General features: G+C 29.1%; 1 protein-coding gene across 1 annotated transcript; it reads left to right on the top strand.

Annotated features, from left to right (window-relative positions):
- The first annotated feature begins 9700 nt into the window (after positions 1-9700).
- Positions 9701-16182, top strand: LOC107439672 (serine/threonine-protein kinase pim-3). The gene is made up of 5 exons (XM_016052344.4): positions 9701-9900; positions 10013-10119; positions 10524-10935; positions 13069-13245; positions 13913-16182. Exons 1-5 carry the CDS (start codon positions 9855-9857, stop codon positions 14110-14112), a joined length of 942 nt encoding a protein of 313 aa, XP_015907830.1. The 5' UTR covers positions 9701-9854; the 3' UTR covers positions 14113-16182.
- Positions 16183-20898: the final 4716 nt, after the last annotated feature.

The following is a 20898-nucleotide window of genomic DNA, read 5'->3' on the forward strand; positions in this document are numbered from 1 at the left end:
AAGTAGAGTTATATTTTTTTTATTATGTTGAACCAATATAAATCTTAATTATTTTTCTCTCAATATTCTGTCCCTACAATGTTAAAAGTTGGTTTATTATGAAGTCTCAAATACTTCAATTACATTTTTTTTATTTATCCTTTAATACTGCTTGCAATTAACACCGTCTACATCTGGTTCTTTTCAAACAGTATTATCACGTGAAATACTTTAATTTTGAGCAGCTGCGACAATTTCAAATTAACACATAAACTGAAATCGCTTTTGTCGCCATTTATTTGATACTTGTGTATCTATGACCACATAATAAAATGCAGCTCAACTAATATTACAAAATAACACATTTTAGCTATTATGTAAGTGGACTTCAGTTGCATCAAATGTAAAAATATGTTTTTTTTAATACATAACGATTTTTAAGGTCGATTTTTAGGCCTATTTTGACTAAATTATTAAGCTTCAAATTGTTGTTTAAAATGAAAATTTTGCTACTATCTCAAAAGCAAGCAAGAGCTATATTTTTTTATAAAAAAAAAGAAAGTAATAAAAGGAAAGAAAAAAAAAGCATTTATATTATACGCTGACATACCACGGTCCGTCTGCTTAGCTAGGTATCTCAAAACCTGATTTCGCGTTACTTCGAATCCGATATGTTTTAATCTGATAGAATAATTTGTTGAAGTTTTCCATAAATGTTCTACATATAAATTTAGGAAAGGAGAACACTCAAACTACTCAATATATATATATATATATATATACACATATATAACATCAAAAGCTTCTATTAATNTTTGCATTTTGACCCGTCTGTGTTGTGTTTTTATTTCTCGCTATGAACATCTTTGTTTCTTAAATTGATATAAAAATTTCCTTTTAGAACAAAAGTTGTTCAATTTTATAAACTTTATTACATTATCACAAATGACGTTATAACATAATTACCAACTTATTCTTTAGAGCATTATGTCAAATTTATATGAAGTTCCACCGTTTGCTCACTTTGCATTCCAAACCACATGAACGTTGTGTTCTTGTCTTTTGCTATAAATATCTTCGTTTCACGTAGTGATATAAAAATTTCTTCTTAAAACAAAAGTAATTAAATTTTATAATTTTTTTTCTATTATAACAAATGACGTTATAACATAATTACCAACATATTCCTTAGAGCATTATTTAAATTTAATGCGAAGTTCCACCGTTTGCTCACTTCTCACTCCAACTCACGTGATTTTTATATTCTTGTCTTTTGCTGTTAGTGTTTTGTTACGATTACATTTCGCAATGTTAATCGTAACAAAATTAAAGTTTACCTGGATTTGAAAAAAACTGTACTCTTTAATGTGTGATAAATACGAAGAAATAAGGAAATAAATGCGATATATATATATATATATATATATATAAAGCTAAGTTTTTTGAGAGCTAAAAAAATTTTTTTAACTTCTGGTTTCTAAATAAATAAATAAATAAAACAAATTATTATCATTGAAATCATTATCAGTAGAGACTAATGCAATTTAGGACCATGCACTATAAAAATAAATTACGACTTCTTATCTAAAAACGCTAATCTTTATTTCTTAACTAAAAACTCTAATCTTTAATTTGTTTCATAATGACATAAAATTTCATTCTATGGTTTTTATTGGATTAAACAAAATTGTTAATGCTGTTAGTAAACTACTAGGAATCGTTGGTAAATTTCACATTTTTTCCCCAATATTTTTAACCCCTTCTTCCCTTTTGTCATAGTGTGTCACACTTTGCCATTCCCCTACCCCCCTTGTCACTCAACAATACATGTACATGTATACCTAGTAGTTCACAAACAAAACGCATGTCACAGATCTCATTTCAAATTTTTTTTTCAAACTTTTTCTGGGACAAACAATAATTATAAAAAGTTTTGTTCATATTTTAATGAAGAAAAAAATAAATAAAAACCAAATTACATAAAAGTATTTAATCTACACATTTTAACTAGGTTCAATTCTGATAAATGGGCCCAGTTTGATAAAAAGTTAAACTTATATTCGATAAATATAGTTTTTAAATTTATATAAACATTCTTATTTGGTGTTTTATTTTATAATATATTTCCAATTCAGTTTCTCCATTCTGCCTATCAACAATATCTGGTTTGTTTACAAACAAGAAAGACGATGTCGCGAGTTGAGTTGCACGCCTTCTTACAGAGATCAGTGTGGCGTTCCTTCCTAGGTCAAATGGAACGACCTAATAGCAGGACAATGCGCTTCAACGATGCGAGCAATATTTGTTTACAAAATGCAGTTCCCATTCCTTGAAGGAAAGCGCAACAGAAACTGCGAGAGATTTCCAAAATGACTATCTTCGACTAATATTTTAAATGTTTGAATAAATGCCATTATAGCTAGAGTGTTAGTTAATTTGAATGATTATCAATTTGATTGAAAATAATACTAACAAAAATTTACATTCATCATTCGTTACAAAAAAAATAGAATTATTTCCTGTATAATTAAATTTATTTAATTTTAAAAATTAACTCGTATATTGCAGAAGAATAATTGCACCACTATAATTAAATTCGAGCTGGCCGAGTGGTTAGCGTGCCTGACTGCGAAGACAATGGCTGCGGGTTCGAATCCCGCTCAGGGCATGGATGTTTCTCTCAGTGTGTTGTTTTCTATTGTGTGATGTATGAATGTGGCCCACCCTATAAAACAGGTATCTATGGCAGTGTGGCGTGGGTAATGTTGCTCACCTCCGTGACTTAGGTTCACAGGTGCCCACTGGGTAACGTTAAATGAGTAACACTTCCGGCATCTGCCTAGGCGAAGAACGTAAAAAGTTCAGTGCCTGCCGTTATAAAAAAAAATATTAGATTCGATTATGAATCAGTCATTCAATCCTATATTGCGGGGGTATATAATTATTTTATTATAATTAAATACATTTTATTATAGTAGAATTATTCACTCATATAGTGCTCAAAAAATTTACCACTGCAATCAAATAAATTTATTTGACATAAAAAGCAATATTTGTTCAATCAAAATATGACACACTAAAAAAAAGCATAAATTTTATTAAATTCTTTTCACTGATAAAACTTGTGTTTTTCAAAATTAATCAACAATTTCGAGTTTCAGAAGACATAAACTATCGCCAAAGGTAGTATATTTTAGCATCTTAAGACACGGTGGGACAATATAATGCAGGGTGCAATGCGCATCAATAGATGCAGGGATACAATATTTCTGAAAGTTATAGAAAAAATATTCAAATTATGCTGCCATGTGTATTTAAATTTTGAGAAAATTAAAACCATTTTTCGTTTCTTGTATCACGGTTAAATTTACTCACATCTTTAAGGTTGTTTATTCATAATAAATTTTTTCAAAAAGTTTAAAAATAAAAGTTTATATTGCACGAAATGTGAAGTTTATTTAAATGCAAAGTGTTCGGATTAAAATGCGCATTTGCATCGAAGCTAGAGTAAAATTTATAGTGAAATTTATTCAAATTGCAGCTGTAATTGATCAAAAATTTTAAATTATTCAATTTTTAGTTAAGTACAAGCGCAGACATTCTATGAACGAAAGTGTATATGGAATTTTTTTTATCTGTAAATTAGGTGTTATAAATCAAGCATTCTATAGCGAGCCTCAAGCTTTTTTTTTTTTTTTTTTTTTTTTTTTAAGAAGCTGGCAACTTCTATCTTGTATATCTGAGTTTATTTTTTTAATCGTTCTTTTCTTTCTTATTTCAACGTTCATATTAAATACTAATTTAAAATAGCTATCACCCTTATTTTGCTAATAATTACAACATTAGGTACTTGCAACTCGATAAGAAGTGAAGTTATTGTACCTAAACAAGTGATTAAATAAATCAGATTTAATTAGATACCCGATCGGCTTCTGAACCGACAAATGCAACGATTTAATTCGTCAATTGAATTTAAAATACGTCGTATCCAATTGAAGTACAAAATGTTTAAAAGTGAAACAAAAAAGTTAAGCAATTTTTGTATCAAAAAATTTATGTAATTAAATTTTGTATTAAAACAATGTCGAAACAAAATATTCTTTACTAATTTTGATGCATCATAATGCATAAGAACGAATACCTGAAATTGAATATTAGAAAAACGATTTCACCATTCTTCAAATCGTTTGTTAAAAAAAAAATAAGTTCGATTTCGCAATTAATATTTTATTAATAAATAATCTAAGATAGTATCTTGCATTAAAAAATGATTTATAGAAATAGAATGGTAAAAATGGTAGAAATAAAATGGTAAAGTTGGTAAAAATTTGAAAGCTGAATTTCATACATTTCTTGAAGAAAACGAAAAAGTAAGCTTGCCTATGATTTAATATTAAAAAAAAAAAAAAATCTAAAATGGGAACAATCGAGGGGGAAAATGCAACTTAAGAAAAGGTTAAAATAAGAAATCTAGAAAAAAGAACTAAAATTATCTGATACTAGTATATTTTTAGATTATATCATATCGATTAAGAAAAATAATTGATAAAAAACGATAAAAATCGTCTGCTTCTCAAACATTTTATAAAAGCTATTTATTTTAAATTACAAATCTCCAATTAAGCCCATTGTATTCTTTTTTCCCAAGAAATCCTTCTACCAGCATTATCAGAGATTCAGTTATGTTTTTTTGAGGAAGAAAAAAATGATGAAAGTATCTTAGGAATTTGTAATTACGGTGGAAGCAATGACCGTAGCCGCAAACAGCAACAACCGAGTTCTAATTCTCATAAAGAAGAGCAGACGATTTCAATTCTGCCATGTTTTTCTTCCTCGAATATTTAACGCCAACCACATCGAAATCAAGCGTTGCGAGCGAAAAACGCGCTGGAATGTTCCCTGACCCCTTTCGTTCTAATGCAAACGATTCTTCCCCTACAGGTGCAAAAACCGCTCCGTTTTCCTGCTTCAGAATTCTTTTTTTAATTTAATTTATGTCTCTCTTTAGCACTTCTTCTAGCGTTTACAAACAAACATCACTCGCGTCTAGACCGTCTGTAGGTGACTGAACTCGGCAAAATCAAAGCAATAAGAAAATAAACAAAATATGTATTTAGGTTTTTTCTTCAGAACCCTAATTCGAAATCTACATTTATGCTTCTGATCTTATAAGACCTTTATTATAATTGAGTCTTAAAAGATTTTCGTTATAAATCCATTTTAATATAATTAATTGAGAATTCTACATTTATGCTTGCGATGTTATGAGGCCTTAACTGTAATATAGTTTTAAAACAGAAGGTCGTTATAATTACATTTTAAAATTGATTAATGGGTGCTCAGTAACTTTAATTTAAAACTATATCTTTCCGTATTTTTAATACTTATCATACGCATACTACGCCAAAACAATTATATTAAAATTTGTGTAAACTTTTTTTCGGTACTTCCTGTTGCTCGCTACCAAGTTTGATGAGAACTTTTTAAACGATACCGTTAGAAAGTTTGGTGCTTATTGAATCATAATATATTTACTTCCTGCAGCTCGCTACCAAGTTTGATGAGAACTTTTTAAACTATACCGTTAGAAAGTTTGGTACTTATTGAATCATAATATCTTTAAAATTCACTGCCGATGCTAAGTTGCACTATTATCGCAATTTTTAAAGTTGATAACACTATACCGTGGCTCAGCTAGTACGAGCTTGCTAGGTTGCAGCAAATATTTATCTTTTTATGGTTCAAGCTACTAATAATTTTTTTATTGATAATAAACTATAATTAAAAATGTAATAGTTATTTAATGAACTTAGTAAATCTACAATAAATTTATCTCATCGATTTGACGCTAATTTAAAGCGAAGGCATATCAGCAAATAATACATAATAAAGCTGGTTGACATTTTTTATCAAGGTGACATAAAATATTTTTTGTACTCTAATAAATAAGACTAGATAGTGTTATTTATATATTGGTCTAAAGATTAAAAAGTTTTCACGCGAATACAAAGATATTTCATTTTTGCTTATGTAGATAACCTTTAACAGATTTTAAATATACTAGCAATTCAAATCTGAGTATTAAAAAAAATCCATATAACTTTTCTACAAAGAATATCTGCTTTTGTAATGCTTTGATTTTCCATGGTAGGAAATAAAATGTAACAGAACTTGTAAGAAAATTTTATATAGCAGTATCCTAAAAATAAAAAGTAAACTTTAATAGCACTTTAATATATATATATATTAATCCACATAACTTTTCCGAATCGAAATCTTCTTCAGTAAAGCCATGTTATAGTGGGGCAGCAATTAAAATATAGCACAGCTTGCAAACTTTTTGTAGCAGGATACAAAAAGTAAATATTAAGATTTTTTATTTTATTTTAATTAGTTTTCGAAATTTTACTGCTAAAAATCGATCCAAATAACTTGTCCGTAAAAAAAATTCGCTTTTGGAAATCTGCATTATGTTGTAGTAGCAACGAATAAATGACAGAGCTAGCAAACTATTTTGTAACTTTACACTAAAAACAAACAAAGATCTTTTATTTAATTTACTAGTGTCTCAAATTTTAACTCCTAAACATCAATCCAGATTACTTTTTCACGAAGAAATTCGCATTTATAAATGTTTCCTTCTTGTCAATCTTTTGTTGTAGTAGCAGCAAATAAAAAATGACAGAGCTTGCAAATTTTTTTTTTTTAATATTATACTAATAAATTTCAAGAAACACAAAGAAATTCGCTTTTTTAAAGCCATACTATTAGCAAATAATAAATGGCAGCAAATTAGCAATGGCTTAGCAGCAAATAATAAATAACACAACTTGCAAAATTTTTTGTAACTCGCTTTTCTGGAGCTATGTTATGCGAAACGACAGCATTTAGCTACAGTTTTATAATAAGTCTTATATATTTTTATATAAGTCTTATATAAGTCTTATTTATATAAGTCTTGCAAACTTTTTTTGCTGCAGTATCCTGAAATTAAACTATCATTCTGTAAATCGAACAAGCAATTCAAACTACTAAAATTCAAATTAGATAATTTTTTCCGCAAAAAAATTCACTTTATTGAATGTAAAGCTATGTTATGTTATGGTGCGGCTGCGAATATATAACAGAGCTTGCGAACTTTTTTGTTGTAGTACACTAAGAAACTGAACTTAAATACTATATTTTATTAAATAAACTAGCACTTCAAATTAAACTAATTAAAAATCAATCCAGATAACTTTTCCGCAACGAAATTCGTTTTTGTAAAGCAAGGACAGAGCAAATTAAAAATAATAATCCAACAAGAGAACGTCTAGGGAGTTTCAAACAGCAAATTTTTGGCTCGGTGCCAAAGTCTGAAATCAATGCTTTTGTCATTTAACAAATGGCGGTTTCGTTCTAACTGTGAAAACGGATCATACATGCAGTTCAATTCAGAGAAGCATCTTTATTTACTCATTCCTTTATTCTTCCCCGAAGTTGTGAGAGAAAAAAATATTTGAATAAATTCATTATGTGGGGGGTGGGGGTAGCAAAAGTAGAATAAAATTATTTTATTGAAATATTTTGAAAATAATTAAAGAGAAAACACTTTCCTTCTTTAACTCTGGAATAAATAATTGTAATTTTTGTATTTTTCTTTTGTGTCCATCCTTAACCAATTCTTATAGAAATCAAAACATTTATGAAAATAAATATTTTTCATTCTAAATTTTTTTAAAAAAAAAGTTTTTTTTCCTATAATTTTAAATAAAAAAAACATTATATTTTTCGTTTTTAATAAATAAAAAAAAAAAGTTTTATTCCTATTTTTTTTTCTTCTTCTTTTTAACTGTAAATAAAAAGCAAAGTTTCTTTAATTGTAAATAAATAAAAAAAGGCTTTTTATTATTGAAAAGTAAAAAGCGTTGTTTTTAAATTGTTAATAAGTAAAATAAAAAAATTTTCTCTTAAATTATTAGAAAACCACACTTTATTGTAAATAAATTATTGTAAATAACAATAAAGAATTTTTTTATTTGAAATTAAAAAAAGGGCTATTTTTCAATTTTTTTTTTAAAAAAAACTTTATTTTAATTGCAAATAAAAAAGCGTTATTTTTTATAATTAGAAAAGTTCGGGAAATAAATTTGCGTCATAAAAATAAAATTTCTAAACAATTATGTAACATTTATTATTGTTCCTGCAAATTAGTTGTTTGTGGGCTAAAGTTCAATCGTGCAATTAATTTGAATTTCTAACATCTCCCCATTTCTTTTTTTTTATTTAAGGTGTAAATTTTAAAAAAGCTAATATATTTTTAATAAAATAATTTTTAAGTTATGTTCAGAAAGAAATTTTTAAAGAGAAAAGATGTTAAAGTAATAATGAATACTGGAGGATTAATTAATTCAATATGCAAGCCTGATAACTAAAAATTACTCCTTTGGAAGTAAATCATAGGAGTTAATTTTTATGTCGAAATAATTTCCTTTCAAATTTTACCAATTAATAAAAGGAAACGAATGTAAAATACTAAATGATAAATATATTATGTTTACCTTAATTTAAAACAGTTTCTACGAAATTATAATAGTCAATCGTTAATAATTGAAGAAATTCTGGAAATACTGGACGGAAAATAATCTCAGGCGAAGAAATGAATAAAAAATAAAGTTCGCAAACTTTACTAGGTTAGGAAACGTTAAATTTTTTTCCAAGGAAACGTAGCAGAAATGTAATAAAAAAATGTAATTTGCTGCTAAAAATTATAACCATAATGAACCATTGTTAAAAAAATATTATTCTAATTATATTCCTTAAAATTTTGCTAAAAATGCTATAGTATGCAATAAATCAGTTGATGGAACAATCTTACCGAATTTTGATTTTATTTTTTATTACTTTTGCACGAGTACCGAATATTAACGATTACCCACACTTTCAATTAAATTTCTAAAATTCATCAAAAATCTAATTTTCGGTGAAACATATTAAAGACCGAAATTTAAATGAATTTTTTTCACCATAATTAAAACGGAGAAATAATTTTAAGGTAACTCAACATTTTTCTAGAAATTCCGTAAAAAAATTAAACAACATATTAAAAATAAAACTTTGGTATTTAATGTTTAGAAAACAATAAACCCTTTTTTTTTTAATATTTAACTGAATGTAACACAATATATTATCAACGTCGCCCAAATCCTACAGACCAATTTGTTTGTTTTGTAAAAGCATCCCACACAGCCAACGACCACGCATCAAAAACGAAACTAAGAGACTGAACTGAAACATCAGGTTCAGAAACCAAACACTACTCTGTTGAGTTTTCCCCAGTGTCAAAGCGCCTACGATTTGCGACACAGACTGGCGCTCACGCTTCGAATCTGATTGGTCTGGATTTCGGGGAAAATCATTGGCTATTCGCTCTTCATTGGTCCATTCCGTTAGTATGCAATGTTATGGGAAAAAGTCGGGCCGCTTTACTGAACTTTCTCTTTTGAATCCATCCGCGAGTTTTTAAAATATAGTTCTATTAATTTAGTATTTTTTTAAGTTTAAAATCTAAATTTATTCAAGAATAATAACAAAACATAAATTTCATTTCACATTATGAGATTTATTAAATTTTTGACTTTATTAAAAGTGTTTAATGGTTGATGAAAAGGATTTTGCAGCAACCTCTTAGCTCCGCCCCTCTGTCGCGGAAATATACGAATTGCGGGAAACTTTACTGTTCGATCAACGTTCACATTTAGCAAAACGTAGTAGGTCGTTGTTGTGGAAAGTCAGAACCTCGGTTATTTATATTTTGTGTTCGAGTTTGACTTTTCGCGCCATTCTACAGATAGTGTTTACTTTCTCACAGAGCCTTTGCGGATACTAGCGAGGAAATGCCTACTTTTAATATGTTTACATCGCCTTCTAATACTACCTCAGGTATAATAACTATGGATTACTTCGTTTTTTGGATTAATTTGTGTTGATAAATTTGAAGAACCACAAGGATTATAATTTTTTTAAAAACTAATGGAATGTTTTTATTTTACAGTACGAGAGAAAGACTCCTTTGAGAAAAATTACATTGTTGGTCCAATCCTTGGAAAAGGAGGATTCGGAACTGTTTATGCTGGAACCAGAGTTAGAGATAATATTCCAGTAAGTAGAATTTTTTTATTTCTATGATTAGAACAGAAAAAGAAATTAATTTTATGTCTAAAGTAATATTTAATTCGTCTACAAGTTTTTGTTAATTTTACCAACTTAATCATATCTGCAATAATTTTTCATATTTTAAAAATTATTATTTCTCCTTTATTTTAAGAACTTGTAACGTAAATTTAACTAAATAGTAATGTTCTTAAATTTTATTAAATTTAAATACATGTAAGAATATGTTTCATGTGTTATTTCAGTGAATTAAAACCGATCCTTGTTTTAAAAAATAAATTAATGTTAGATGCCCGACTTTTTTTCTTTCGATTTAAGTTTTATTAATAGTAATTGATTATTTACTTGTAAATTTGATCTTATGTGTTCCTAATATTGTGTTTACATTACAGGTTGCCATCAAACACGTTGCAAAGACCAAAGTCACAGATTGGGGTCAATTAAATGGTCATAGGATTCCATTAGAAATTTGCCTTTTACGTAAAGTGAATCACGTCAAGGGAGTTGTTAAATTATTGGATTACTTCGAACGCCCTGATTCATTTATCATTGTAATGGAAAGACCAGATGCCGTGAAAGATCTTTTTGATTACATCACAGAGAAAGGATTTCTTGAAGAAAAATTATCTCGTGTGTTTTTCCATCAAGTTGTTGAATCAATTATTGACTGTCATAAAGCTGGTGTGATTCATCGTGATATTAAGGATGAAAATATCCTTGTGGATTTAAAGAACTTGAACTTGAGATTAATAGACTTTGGGTCTGGTGCATATCTTCAGGATACCATGTACTCCGATTTTGATGGTGAGTTTCATTTAATTTATGCGATATTCTATACATCATATGTCAAAATAGTAAATTTGTTTAGTACTTAAAATATTTATTTATAATGCAACTACTCTTTGGTTTAAAATTATTATTTTATTATGTCTTGTAGTTTTAGAATTTGGTTGTTGATTTATAAGATATCGTCTGATAATAATTCTTTTTAAATGTAGGTAGAAAATTTAAATTAATATTTGATTGAATTGTTTTAAAAATATTTAAGTTGATTGTTTTGCAGAGTATATATAAAAAGAAGGGGGGAAATAAAATTAAAAGAACTAGATGTCTGGCGCCATTTGGTTATATTTTTAGAACCATCCTAAATTCTGGAGGATACATTTTCACTTCCTGTTCTCGCAGGATTTTATTGTTATTTATTCGGTTTTTATAAATTAATAATTTTTTATATTTATCTGTGATCTTAAGAAATATTGCGGATATTTATTTTGAAATTAGTAAATGTGTTCGAAGATTTGATTTTACTATTTTCCCTCACTCTTAATTGTGCGCAAGCGCAGAAAGTATAAAATGTCTAGTTGTTAGCAGCAGACGCGAAATCTTTTGGCATGGTGCCAATTCTAAGCGTCTGGCGCGAAAAGTCATCGATCGGTGGATGGCGGGAGATATTTTCACTACGGCTACGCAGGAAAGGACCCCACACTCCCCCGCTGTATGATAGTCATTTTCTGTGGGGGTACATCGACCCCCGACTTGTCCTAGCCAACCAGTCTGCGATAGTTAAGAGTCGCGGTTTTTTAAATTCATATTTAATAGCTTGAATTTATTGTTAGTTTCTGCTACAACTTGAACTATAAAAAGTAGTTTTTGTTTTACTTATAAAATTTGATATTTATTATTAATACAAAAACGTCTATAGTTTTATTCCTTGTAGTTCTTCACAAGATTTTGCCATTGGTAGTCTTAAAAGATAATTAAATTAATAATAAACATTTAATCTCACTTTTTTTTAAAAAAAAAATTTTGTAAATATATCAAAGTTAAAGATAACGAACATTAAACGGGATATTTCTGAAATATATATTGCATGCGTATTGCTGATTTCTTTAGGAGTTATTAGTCTGGCCATTCAACCCTTTTTTTTTTTTGTTTGTTTGATTAAAAGAAAACCGCATTCCAAACAAGGTAATGCAGTTCTTTTTCGTATGGTCACATTCTTTCAAAACAGGATTTTCTCTTGTTGCGCACTTCAAGCAACTGGGTCACAGACTGGAAGGAATGCAATAGTTCGCCTCCAGTATGATTTCGATCGTTTTTTTTTTTACCTTCCATATTTTGAACTTTATAAACAAGTTCTTGTAAATTCTTCTATTAAGTTATTCGCGTGTTAGTTCGTATTTATAAAAATATTATTAAAATTTATTGATGTTTAACACAAATACACGTTTATTATTATTCGCATTTTATTTATTTACAAATTTTTTTTGAAAATTATTAAGTACGTAATGGTTAATTGTGAAAAAAATAAACAAACAATGCCCATATGTTTTTAATATCTATGCTTTACTTAATTCACTACTAGTAAAAGTTACTATTTTAAATCCTTTATTATTAAGTTTAAATCAATTTTATTATGGCAATATTATTTCCATTTTTAATTTATCATTCATATTTACTTACTAAAGGTAAATCGTAAACATAGCTTGTTTTGATTCAAAGAAATTGTTTTGATGTTTATAGTAGAGTCAAGGAAATTAGTGTTGATATTTATAGAGTAGGAAGTTATTTGTAATGTTGTTTATAGAGTTGAGGAAGTTGTGTAATTGAGAATTTCTCAAGCATTAATTTAAAATTTCTCTCTGTAACTTCAACAAATATTTCTGCTCTGATTATTAAGTGTAACAATCTTTTACTCATTCGTTTATGTTAAAACTTTATATTTACAACCATTTTAGAATATATTTAATATGAAAGTATTTTTAAATATTGATAAAATTTCATTTATATATCATGGTTTAATAATAAATTAATTAATTTACCTTTTATTACTAAATGGTAATTTAGTAATAAATAAGTAGTTGCATTTGAATTACCATTGTAAGTGTGTCTTAATGCCAAGTTATACTAAATTTGTTTTTTCCTGTTAATTATTAGGTACACGAGTATACAGTCCGCCTGAGTGGATAAGAAACAGTTGTTACAATGGTTATGCCTTAACTGTATGGTCCTTGGGTATTCTCCTGTATGATATGGTGTGTGGTGACATTCCTTTTGAAAAAGATGAACAAATCTTGAAAGCAGACATCAGGTTCAAGAAATTCCTTTCAATGGGTAATTATCTTTCATTGTTTATTTTTATGGATTATCTTTTATTTTTATGAGATAGTTTAAAGTTTTAACATTGTTATAAGTTGCTATTAAAGTATTATAATAGTCTTAATAGCTGAGAGAGTAATGTAATAAGAAAAACTTATTCAGAGTTATGACTGAATTTTTTTTCCCCCAGTTAATTTTCTGAAATTAATGCTTATTTTTTGGTCTAAAGCTCTTCTATAATTTTGCAAATTTTTTATAAGATGTTGTGCAAATATTGTACATTAAAATTTGTTACTAATAGAAATTATACATTAATATTACACTTTACAATAGTTGACAATAGTGATACTACAAAATTGACATTTTAAAGGTAGTTAAAACAGTGTATGCACTGTATTCTTAATAATAATATAAAGATTGATTGTTTTATTTATAGTCAACACTGCTTTTTACTTCTTTCATTGTAACAATGATATTTACTTCATATAATAATGATAGTTAGGCATTGAGATTAATAATGATCAGAGGTATAAATCTTAAAAGTTGTGTTATGCACTTTTCAGTTTATTTAGAGCAGCTCATTATCAAATAAAATTATATTAGATATAGTTTTAATAAAAGTGTATAAAAACATGTAGCTTATTTTTTAGTTGTACTTATAATTTCATTTCTTTCTTTACAGAATGCAGAGACCTTATCAAAAAATGTCTATCAGTCAAAGCTTCAGACAGACCCACCTTAGAGGAAATCCTAGAACATCCGTGGATGACCATGCCTCTCGAAAACCTCCCATCTCCCAGCATTCCTGTCCGACACAGTACTCGTATCGAGGACTATCTCGAATTGAACTCTTCCTCAACGAGTAGTGACGGAAGTCTTTGACTCGAATATCTGTCTTAATTTATTTGTTGTAACATAGGCATAATTCATTGGTTCCTAACTGGCTTCAGGCCCGGTGCACTTACAGGCCGCTGAGAAAGATAGCGAAAGAATAGTTTGGAATGAAAGAATTTAACGAGGCAATATTTCTCCTTGGGTCCCACTCACTCATCTATTTATTGTTATTTATTTATTTATTATCATTGTTTAAATGATAAAGCTAGGTACTGTTATTTTCAACCAAATGCATCGTGAGCTTTCACCTCTATGTATTCGTAGCTATATTTAGATAGGCTCTTCTCGTAAGATGTAGAATTAGTGGAAGGGCTTGAAAGTGCCTTTATGATTGTTGTCATTTTTCAAAATTCTAAAATGATCTTATTTAAATTATTTGGTAGTCTATTTCTGACATTAATTATTGACCAGTGCCTATCTCAGTTTAGTAGTACCGTCTTAGAGATAATGCCTTCAAAGAGTTTTGAACATTGCATTTGGTTAGAGATAATGCCTTCGAAGAAATTTTGAATTAATGTGCATTTGGTTGAAATGACCATTTTGAGTACCTATTAATTTATTTGCAAGAGAGAATATTTGTAGGGCCTATTCCCTAGTGTATTTTATACATGCTCAATTGCTTGATTTGTCGATATTTATCGAAAGTTCCTCGAAGGCCATGACGCCTCTTGGAGCTGATATTTGTAGAAGTTCCTTTTAATATGTCTGTCAATTATTTATTGTAAAAACAGCCTTTCATTGTAAATAATTGGAAGTAGAAAAATACATTCCAGCATCTTGTGTTCATATCAATCTTCCAATTGTTTCAATGTTATTTAAAATTAATACAATGCTCTCTTCTTCAATATTTGTTGAATAATATCTTCAATTTTTTTTTATCGAATAACTCTTCAGTTTATTAATTAACTTGTAATTAAAATATTCTATTAGATTTTTATTTTATTAAAACTTAAAAATAAAGATCTTTTATAGTTTAATAGCCATAATTTACTTGAGTTCTAAAAGTCTATATAATTTCTGTCTATATAATTTTAATTTTTTAGTCATATTTGACACATTTAAACAATTGGAAGATTAAAACATATCATCTTCCAATTGTTTCAGTGTCATTTAAAATTATTACAATGCTCTTTTTATTTTATTAAAACTTGACAAAAAAAATTTGGTCTATTAGAATTAAATAGACAAAGTTCGAAATTTTCTTGACTTCTAAGAGTTGTTAACTTATATTTATTTAAATAATTTTACCACTTTAATTTTTGAGTCATATTTGACACTTATTATATAGAGCATTGTAACATTGTAAAATTATCTAAATTTTTAAATCAAGTTTGGCAGTCCTTTTCAAAGCATTGTAAAAAAAATTTAAAATCTCACTTGAATTCTAACTTCTCTAAATTTAACATAGAGATTCATAAGGAGTTCTTAATTTTAATAGTTAAGTCAGCTACTAGTTTGAGTTTAAGAGATATTTAATTTATCAAGACTAGCTTTTATATGAGCCAAATGTATATAGGATATCATGAAAAAGAAATTTTCAATCATCAACTTGTCCAAATCTCATAATTTATTGAATGACTAAGCCCGGTGCTTAAAGTATGTAGCATAGTGGGTACCCTGGAGATTTAATGATTTGCCTGTCTACCATCACTGCCCTTCGTAAAGTCCTAATTTTAGTGGACTTTTTTATAGAACTTGAGTGTATATCTTGTTCACTTATTTATTAATTGTATATATGTATATAGGCTGACCGAGCTGCAAAGTTCCTCCAAAAAATCTGTATATCTGCAAATTTTAATTTATTTCGCTGCGAAGATCCAACTTGGCTACCCAATACATTGTAAGCAGCTCGCAGGCCAATGAAGCATTTATGGCTTTCTGGATGAAAGGCATCAGTGCTTCACGTATTTATGTGCCTTTTTTTTGACATGTGTTGCTGTGTAGCACTAACTTGTACATATGTAAATATTATAAATATATATATATATCTATTATTATTGATAAACAGAGGTATTTTTCTATACAGGGAAATTCCAAAATAAACTAGATGTCAACATATATATTTGTCTTTATTTGTGTAATCTTCATAAATCAATTTGAAGTATATGTGGCTTTTAAAAAAAGGACCAATTTATTGCAATTTGGATATTTAAATTGAAATTTCAGGCAGAAACTGGTATTTTCTAGAAGCCACATGTATGTTAAAAGATTCAATTTACATAAAATATATTATAATATACATTATTTGTGGCTTTTTTTTTAAAAATAAAGCCACATATGTTAAAAAATACAATACACAAAAAAATAGATTACAAATAATATAATATACATATTTATGGCTTATAAAAGAACCTGGTATTTCATAAAAGCCATGTGTATGTTTAAAAATACAATTCACAAGAAAAAAAAGAATGAAGCAATATGTTTAAAAATAAAATTCTATGAAGCCAAGTAGAACTAAGGCAGTGGGGAAAATTTTTTAGGTATATTATAAATAATATACGTTATTTGTGGCTTTTTAAAAAAAGCCACACATATGTTAAAAAATAGATTACAAGTAATACAACAATCTACATATTTATGGCTTTTAAAGGAATCTGATGTACTTCGAATGCCATGTATGTGGAAAAGAACAATTCACAAGAAGAAAAATCATTGAGTTCTTTATACAATCACCAAAATAGGTATGAAACCATGTAAGACTTAAAACAATAGGAATAGTTTTTGTTTAGTGTAATAAACATGTAGAAAAGTAAACGGACAAATGTTTTATAAAATAGAAACTGGTATATGGCGATGAAGGAATCACTATTTAATCTGAAATTATATTATAAGGATATATCTAGATTTTTTAAATGATATAGATTCAGCATTGAATGAATTACGACATATGTCTGAAATTAAGATATTAATATTTTAAAATAATAATTATTGATGAAATTAAATGGTTCAGAATAATGATATTATAAGAATTTTTTAATGATTTTAACTCGTTAATATTCGGTCTTTTCACATCCATGAAGTAAAGAGTAGAACCGGATGACATGAAGCAATGAGTAAATTATTCAATAACTTAAAAATATATTTCGTTATTATTTTTCGAGAAAAGCGATAATAAATTTCGCCTCTATTTAGCATTTTATGTTTTTTTTTATTTATATTTAACTGGATCTAGCGGGAGGAAATAATTGCAACTAAAAACTACATCAATGCAATATCCCTAATTTAAGGAAGGCATTTTTTTAATACTGTATTTCAAGTCGTTTGACTACTATGAAAAGGATGGCTCTGTTTAAAACCCGATTATAAAAACTTATGCATCTAAAAAAAATTTATTAATTAATAATTAATTTACATTCGTAATTTAATTACCTTGTAAATAACATTTCTTCTTCAAAAAAAATTATAACTATGATTTTAAAAACCAATTAAACCGTAAGTGATCAAATGTCTCATTATTAACTGACCCTCCCCATCTCATAGCTGCCAACTCTACTGGATTTGGACAGTTTCTGCTGGTTTAATTAACATTCTCCTGGTAATTCCCTATAATTGAGTAAATTTCCTTAAAAGATCCCTGTTGAAGTAGAATTTTAGTGCAAATCATTGCTTGCTTGAATAAGTGTCACTAACACGTAAAGAAGCGAGCCTCATTTATAAAATTCAGATAACTATGATGAATAAAATGCTATTCAAAATTGTCCCGCAGGATCGCAAAGACACAGTTCCCAGTTGAACACCGAAGTAAAGAGTCACTGGCTGCTGTCAGTAAGCGGATGGGTGACCACTTTGGTGATCCTGAGTAGGGACCGAGGGTGCGCGGTATTGGTCACCTGTTCTACCGTACAGTGCTCGACTTTGCGCGCAGGTCGCCCGGCTATCAAAGCAGGGGAGTCACTCCCTCTGCAGAGGATCAAAATTGTGATGGCATGTCTTCGGATCCTCTTCAGGGATGTTTCCCAGACCATCACCAATAGCTAATCTACAGCTCTAATGCGACGTAAATAAAGTACCTACTTCAATAAAAATCCCAGTGGTTCGAATCCGAGCAATAGCTGGTCGATACGAATTCCATAATATTCTCAGTGGAAGACGGATCATGGGTTAGAGTCTCCTTGCTGTCAGGCTAATCATGGGAGATTTTCGTGGTTTACTTTCCCATGTAAAGCAAATGCGGGTTGATTCCGCCCATTGTGCAGATCTAGTGCGACGTAAATAATGTACCTACCTACCAATTCAATTCTAATCGACCCGTAAAGCTCGACCCTATTCAATTCTAATCGACTCTCAATGTTCAACTCTTTAGCTTCGTAATTTTGAACCTAACCCAGAAGGCAAGAGAACACCTGGATCAAGCATTGCGACAAACTAACTTTCGTGGGGGAGTTTCTAATGGAACTAAACCGTATTTGAGATACATGGAGGAAAACCTCCCACGGTTAGTTTGATTGCCAGGGAATTCTAGCCCATGATTCCAACTACAATTGATGATATTTTACATCACCACTGTGGTCGGAGCGAGCTGGAATCAGAATTCGTATCAACCAGACACAGTTAGTACTCGAATCTATGTCCCCTCATTAATTGATAACTGAAAATTCAAAATAATTGTTCCATTTTATATTTCATAAACGGCGGTGAACAATCAACACAATTTTGAGTTCAGGACTATCAATATTCAACTCCATAGTCTTGTAATTTTAAACCCAACCCACAAAACCAAGGAGCTCCTGAATCAAGCATTGGGACAAACTAGCCTTCGTGGAGAATTTCTTGGCGGAACAGACCAGCATTCGCGTCCTTCCATGGTTAACCCGACGGCAAAGTGATTCTAACCCATGATCCGCCTGTCACTGAGGATATTTTACATCAACACAGTGGTCCTATTTGAGGTCAAAAAGTTTTAACTCACAGCAAATAATTCATTAAACGCAAACGATATTATGTATATATTAAAGCTATTAATTAATAAATCTGACAACAATTGATAAAAAAAGTAAAGAATTGTTTTCTGGATTTAGTGCGAGAAACTTTCGCTTCGTTGCTCAAGGAAACTTTCATTTTAAAGAAGTAAGCTACGATTATCAAAAACACATCATTAACCATCAAGCGAAGTTTGATTCTCGTGGACCAACATTCCATGATGATCTGTGATGGTCAATGATGATTCCAACTATACATTTCCATGATGGTTTAATGGAAAAAATCAAATTGCATTGATGGAATATACCGTCATAACAATTTGTTTTTTTTTCTTATGTTGGCCCATCATAGATCAGTTCGAATTCCTATATTGCGATGATGGTTGTTCATGATTGTTCCAACATTTGATTCGTAAAAAGCTATGATAGAAATTTCTGATGGTTCAACATGAATAAACCATGACAACAAGTTGTTATTCTTATGTTGGACCATCATAAGTCAGTCCGAATTCCTATATTGCGATGATGGTTGTTCATGATTGTTCCAACATTTGACTTGTAAAAAACTATGATAGAAATTTCTGATGGTTCAACATGAATAAACCATGACAACAAGTTGTTATTCTTATGTTGGACCATCGTAAGTCAGTCCGAATTCTTACATTGGGGTGATGGTTACGTATGTTGCTTACCATCAAATATATAATGGATCGTGATGGAATTATTGATGGTTACCATCAATATTATGTTGGTTCATCAATGGAAAACCATAAAACATTTTGACTTTGGTATGATATAATTAAACTTTAAGAGTAGGGTAAATTATCTAAAAAATCTTATTTTTTACTGCATTTTAGTTCAAGGTACACCGACCGGCCTGTGTAGGGAACAGGGAACTGTCCTTGCATCAGAAAGGTTCTGGGTTCGAATCCGGGGCAAGGCATGGGTGTTCTTTACTTCTCTCTACTATCTGTCGTCACTGTGGGAGAGTTGTTCGCCCACATAATATAGTGTCCCTGAAAGAGAGGTCAGCAAAATCGCCCTCTAAATACCTGATTTTTAACATAGGCGGGCATTGGAAAAAAAAAATTTAAGGTACAGATATTATTTTCGACGTTAACCCTTTGAAGCAGAATTTTCATTAAACATATTTTTCATAACTTTTTTCAATATTTTATATTAAATTTAGGTCAAAGTAAGTGAAAATAATTATATTCAGCATTTTAATAATTGATTGTTATGAAATACAGCAGGGCTGTCCAACTGCAAAGAGCCTATGGGCCAGAATTCCGGTCACTGATCACCTGGCGGGCCGCAGTTTGAAAAAGTTGAACAATAACCTCTTACCTCTAATACAATAACAATTATAGTTGAATTATTAATTATAAAACAATGGAACAGAAGGATTATAAAACAATTTGCTTACATTTTAATGGGAAAACTGAGGCCAATCAGCCTGAATAAGAAGTTGGTGGGCTGCACGATATGTGTTGGAGGGCCGCATGCCGCCCGCGGGCCTCCAGTTGGACAGCCCTGAAATACAGCATAAAACACTGTGTCTTTTTCTGGGTTAAAGATAGAATCTTCCAAATACGGCTCACTTGCAAACAATAATTTTTCAAATTTGCACTTACTTATGTCTAAGAGAAACTGTTATTCATTACTGAAATTTCTTTAATTTACAAAATCAATTATTCATACATTTTTTTGAATCTGAATTAAAAGAATAAAAACTTAAAATACTTTTTTTTTAATTTCATATTTTAGAACAAATATAGCTTTGAAAATCTAACAGATTGTTTTAGTAACTATTTGACAGTTTCTTATAGTTAAGAAAATACCAAAATATGTT

Source organism: Parasteatoda tepidariorum, chromosome 7 (assembly GCF_043381705.1).
Source record: "Parasteatoda tepidariorum isolate YZ-2023 chromosome 7, CAS_Ptep_4.0, whole genome shotgun sequence".
In the NCBI taxonomy this organism is placed as follows: domain Eukaryota; kingdom Metazoa; phylum Arthropoda; class Arachnida; order Araneae; family Theridiidae; genus Parasteatoda; species Parasteatoda tepidariorum.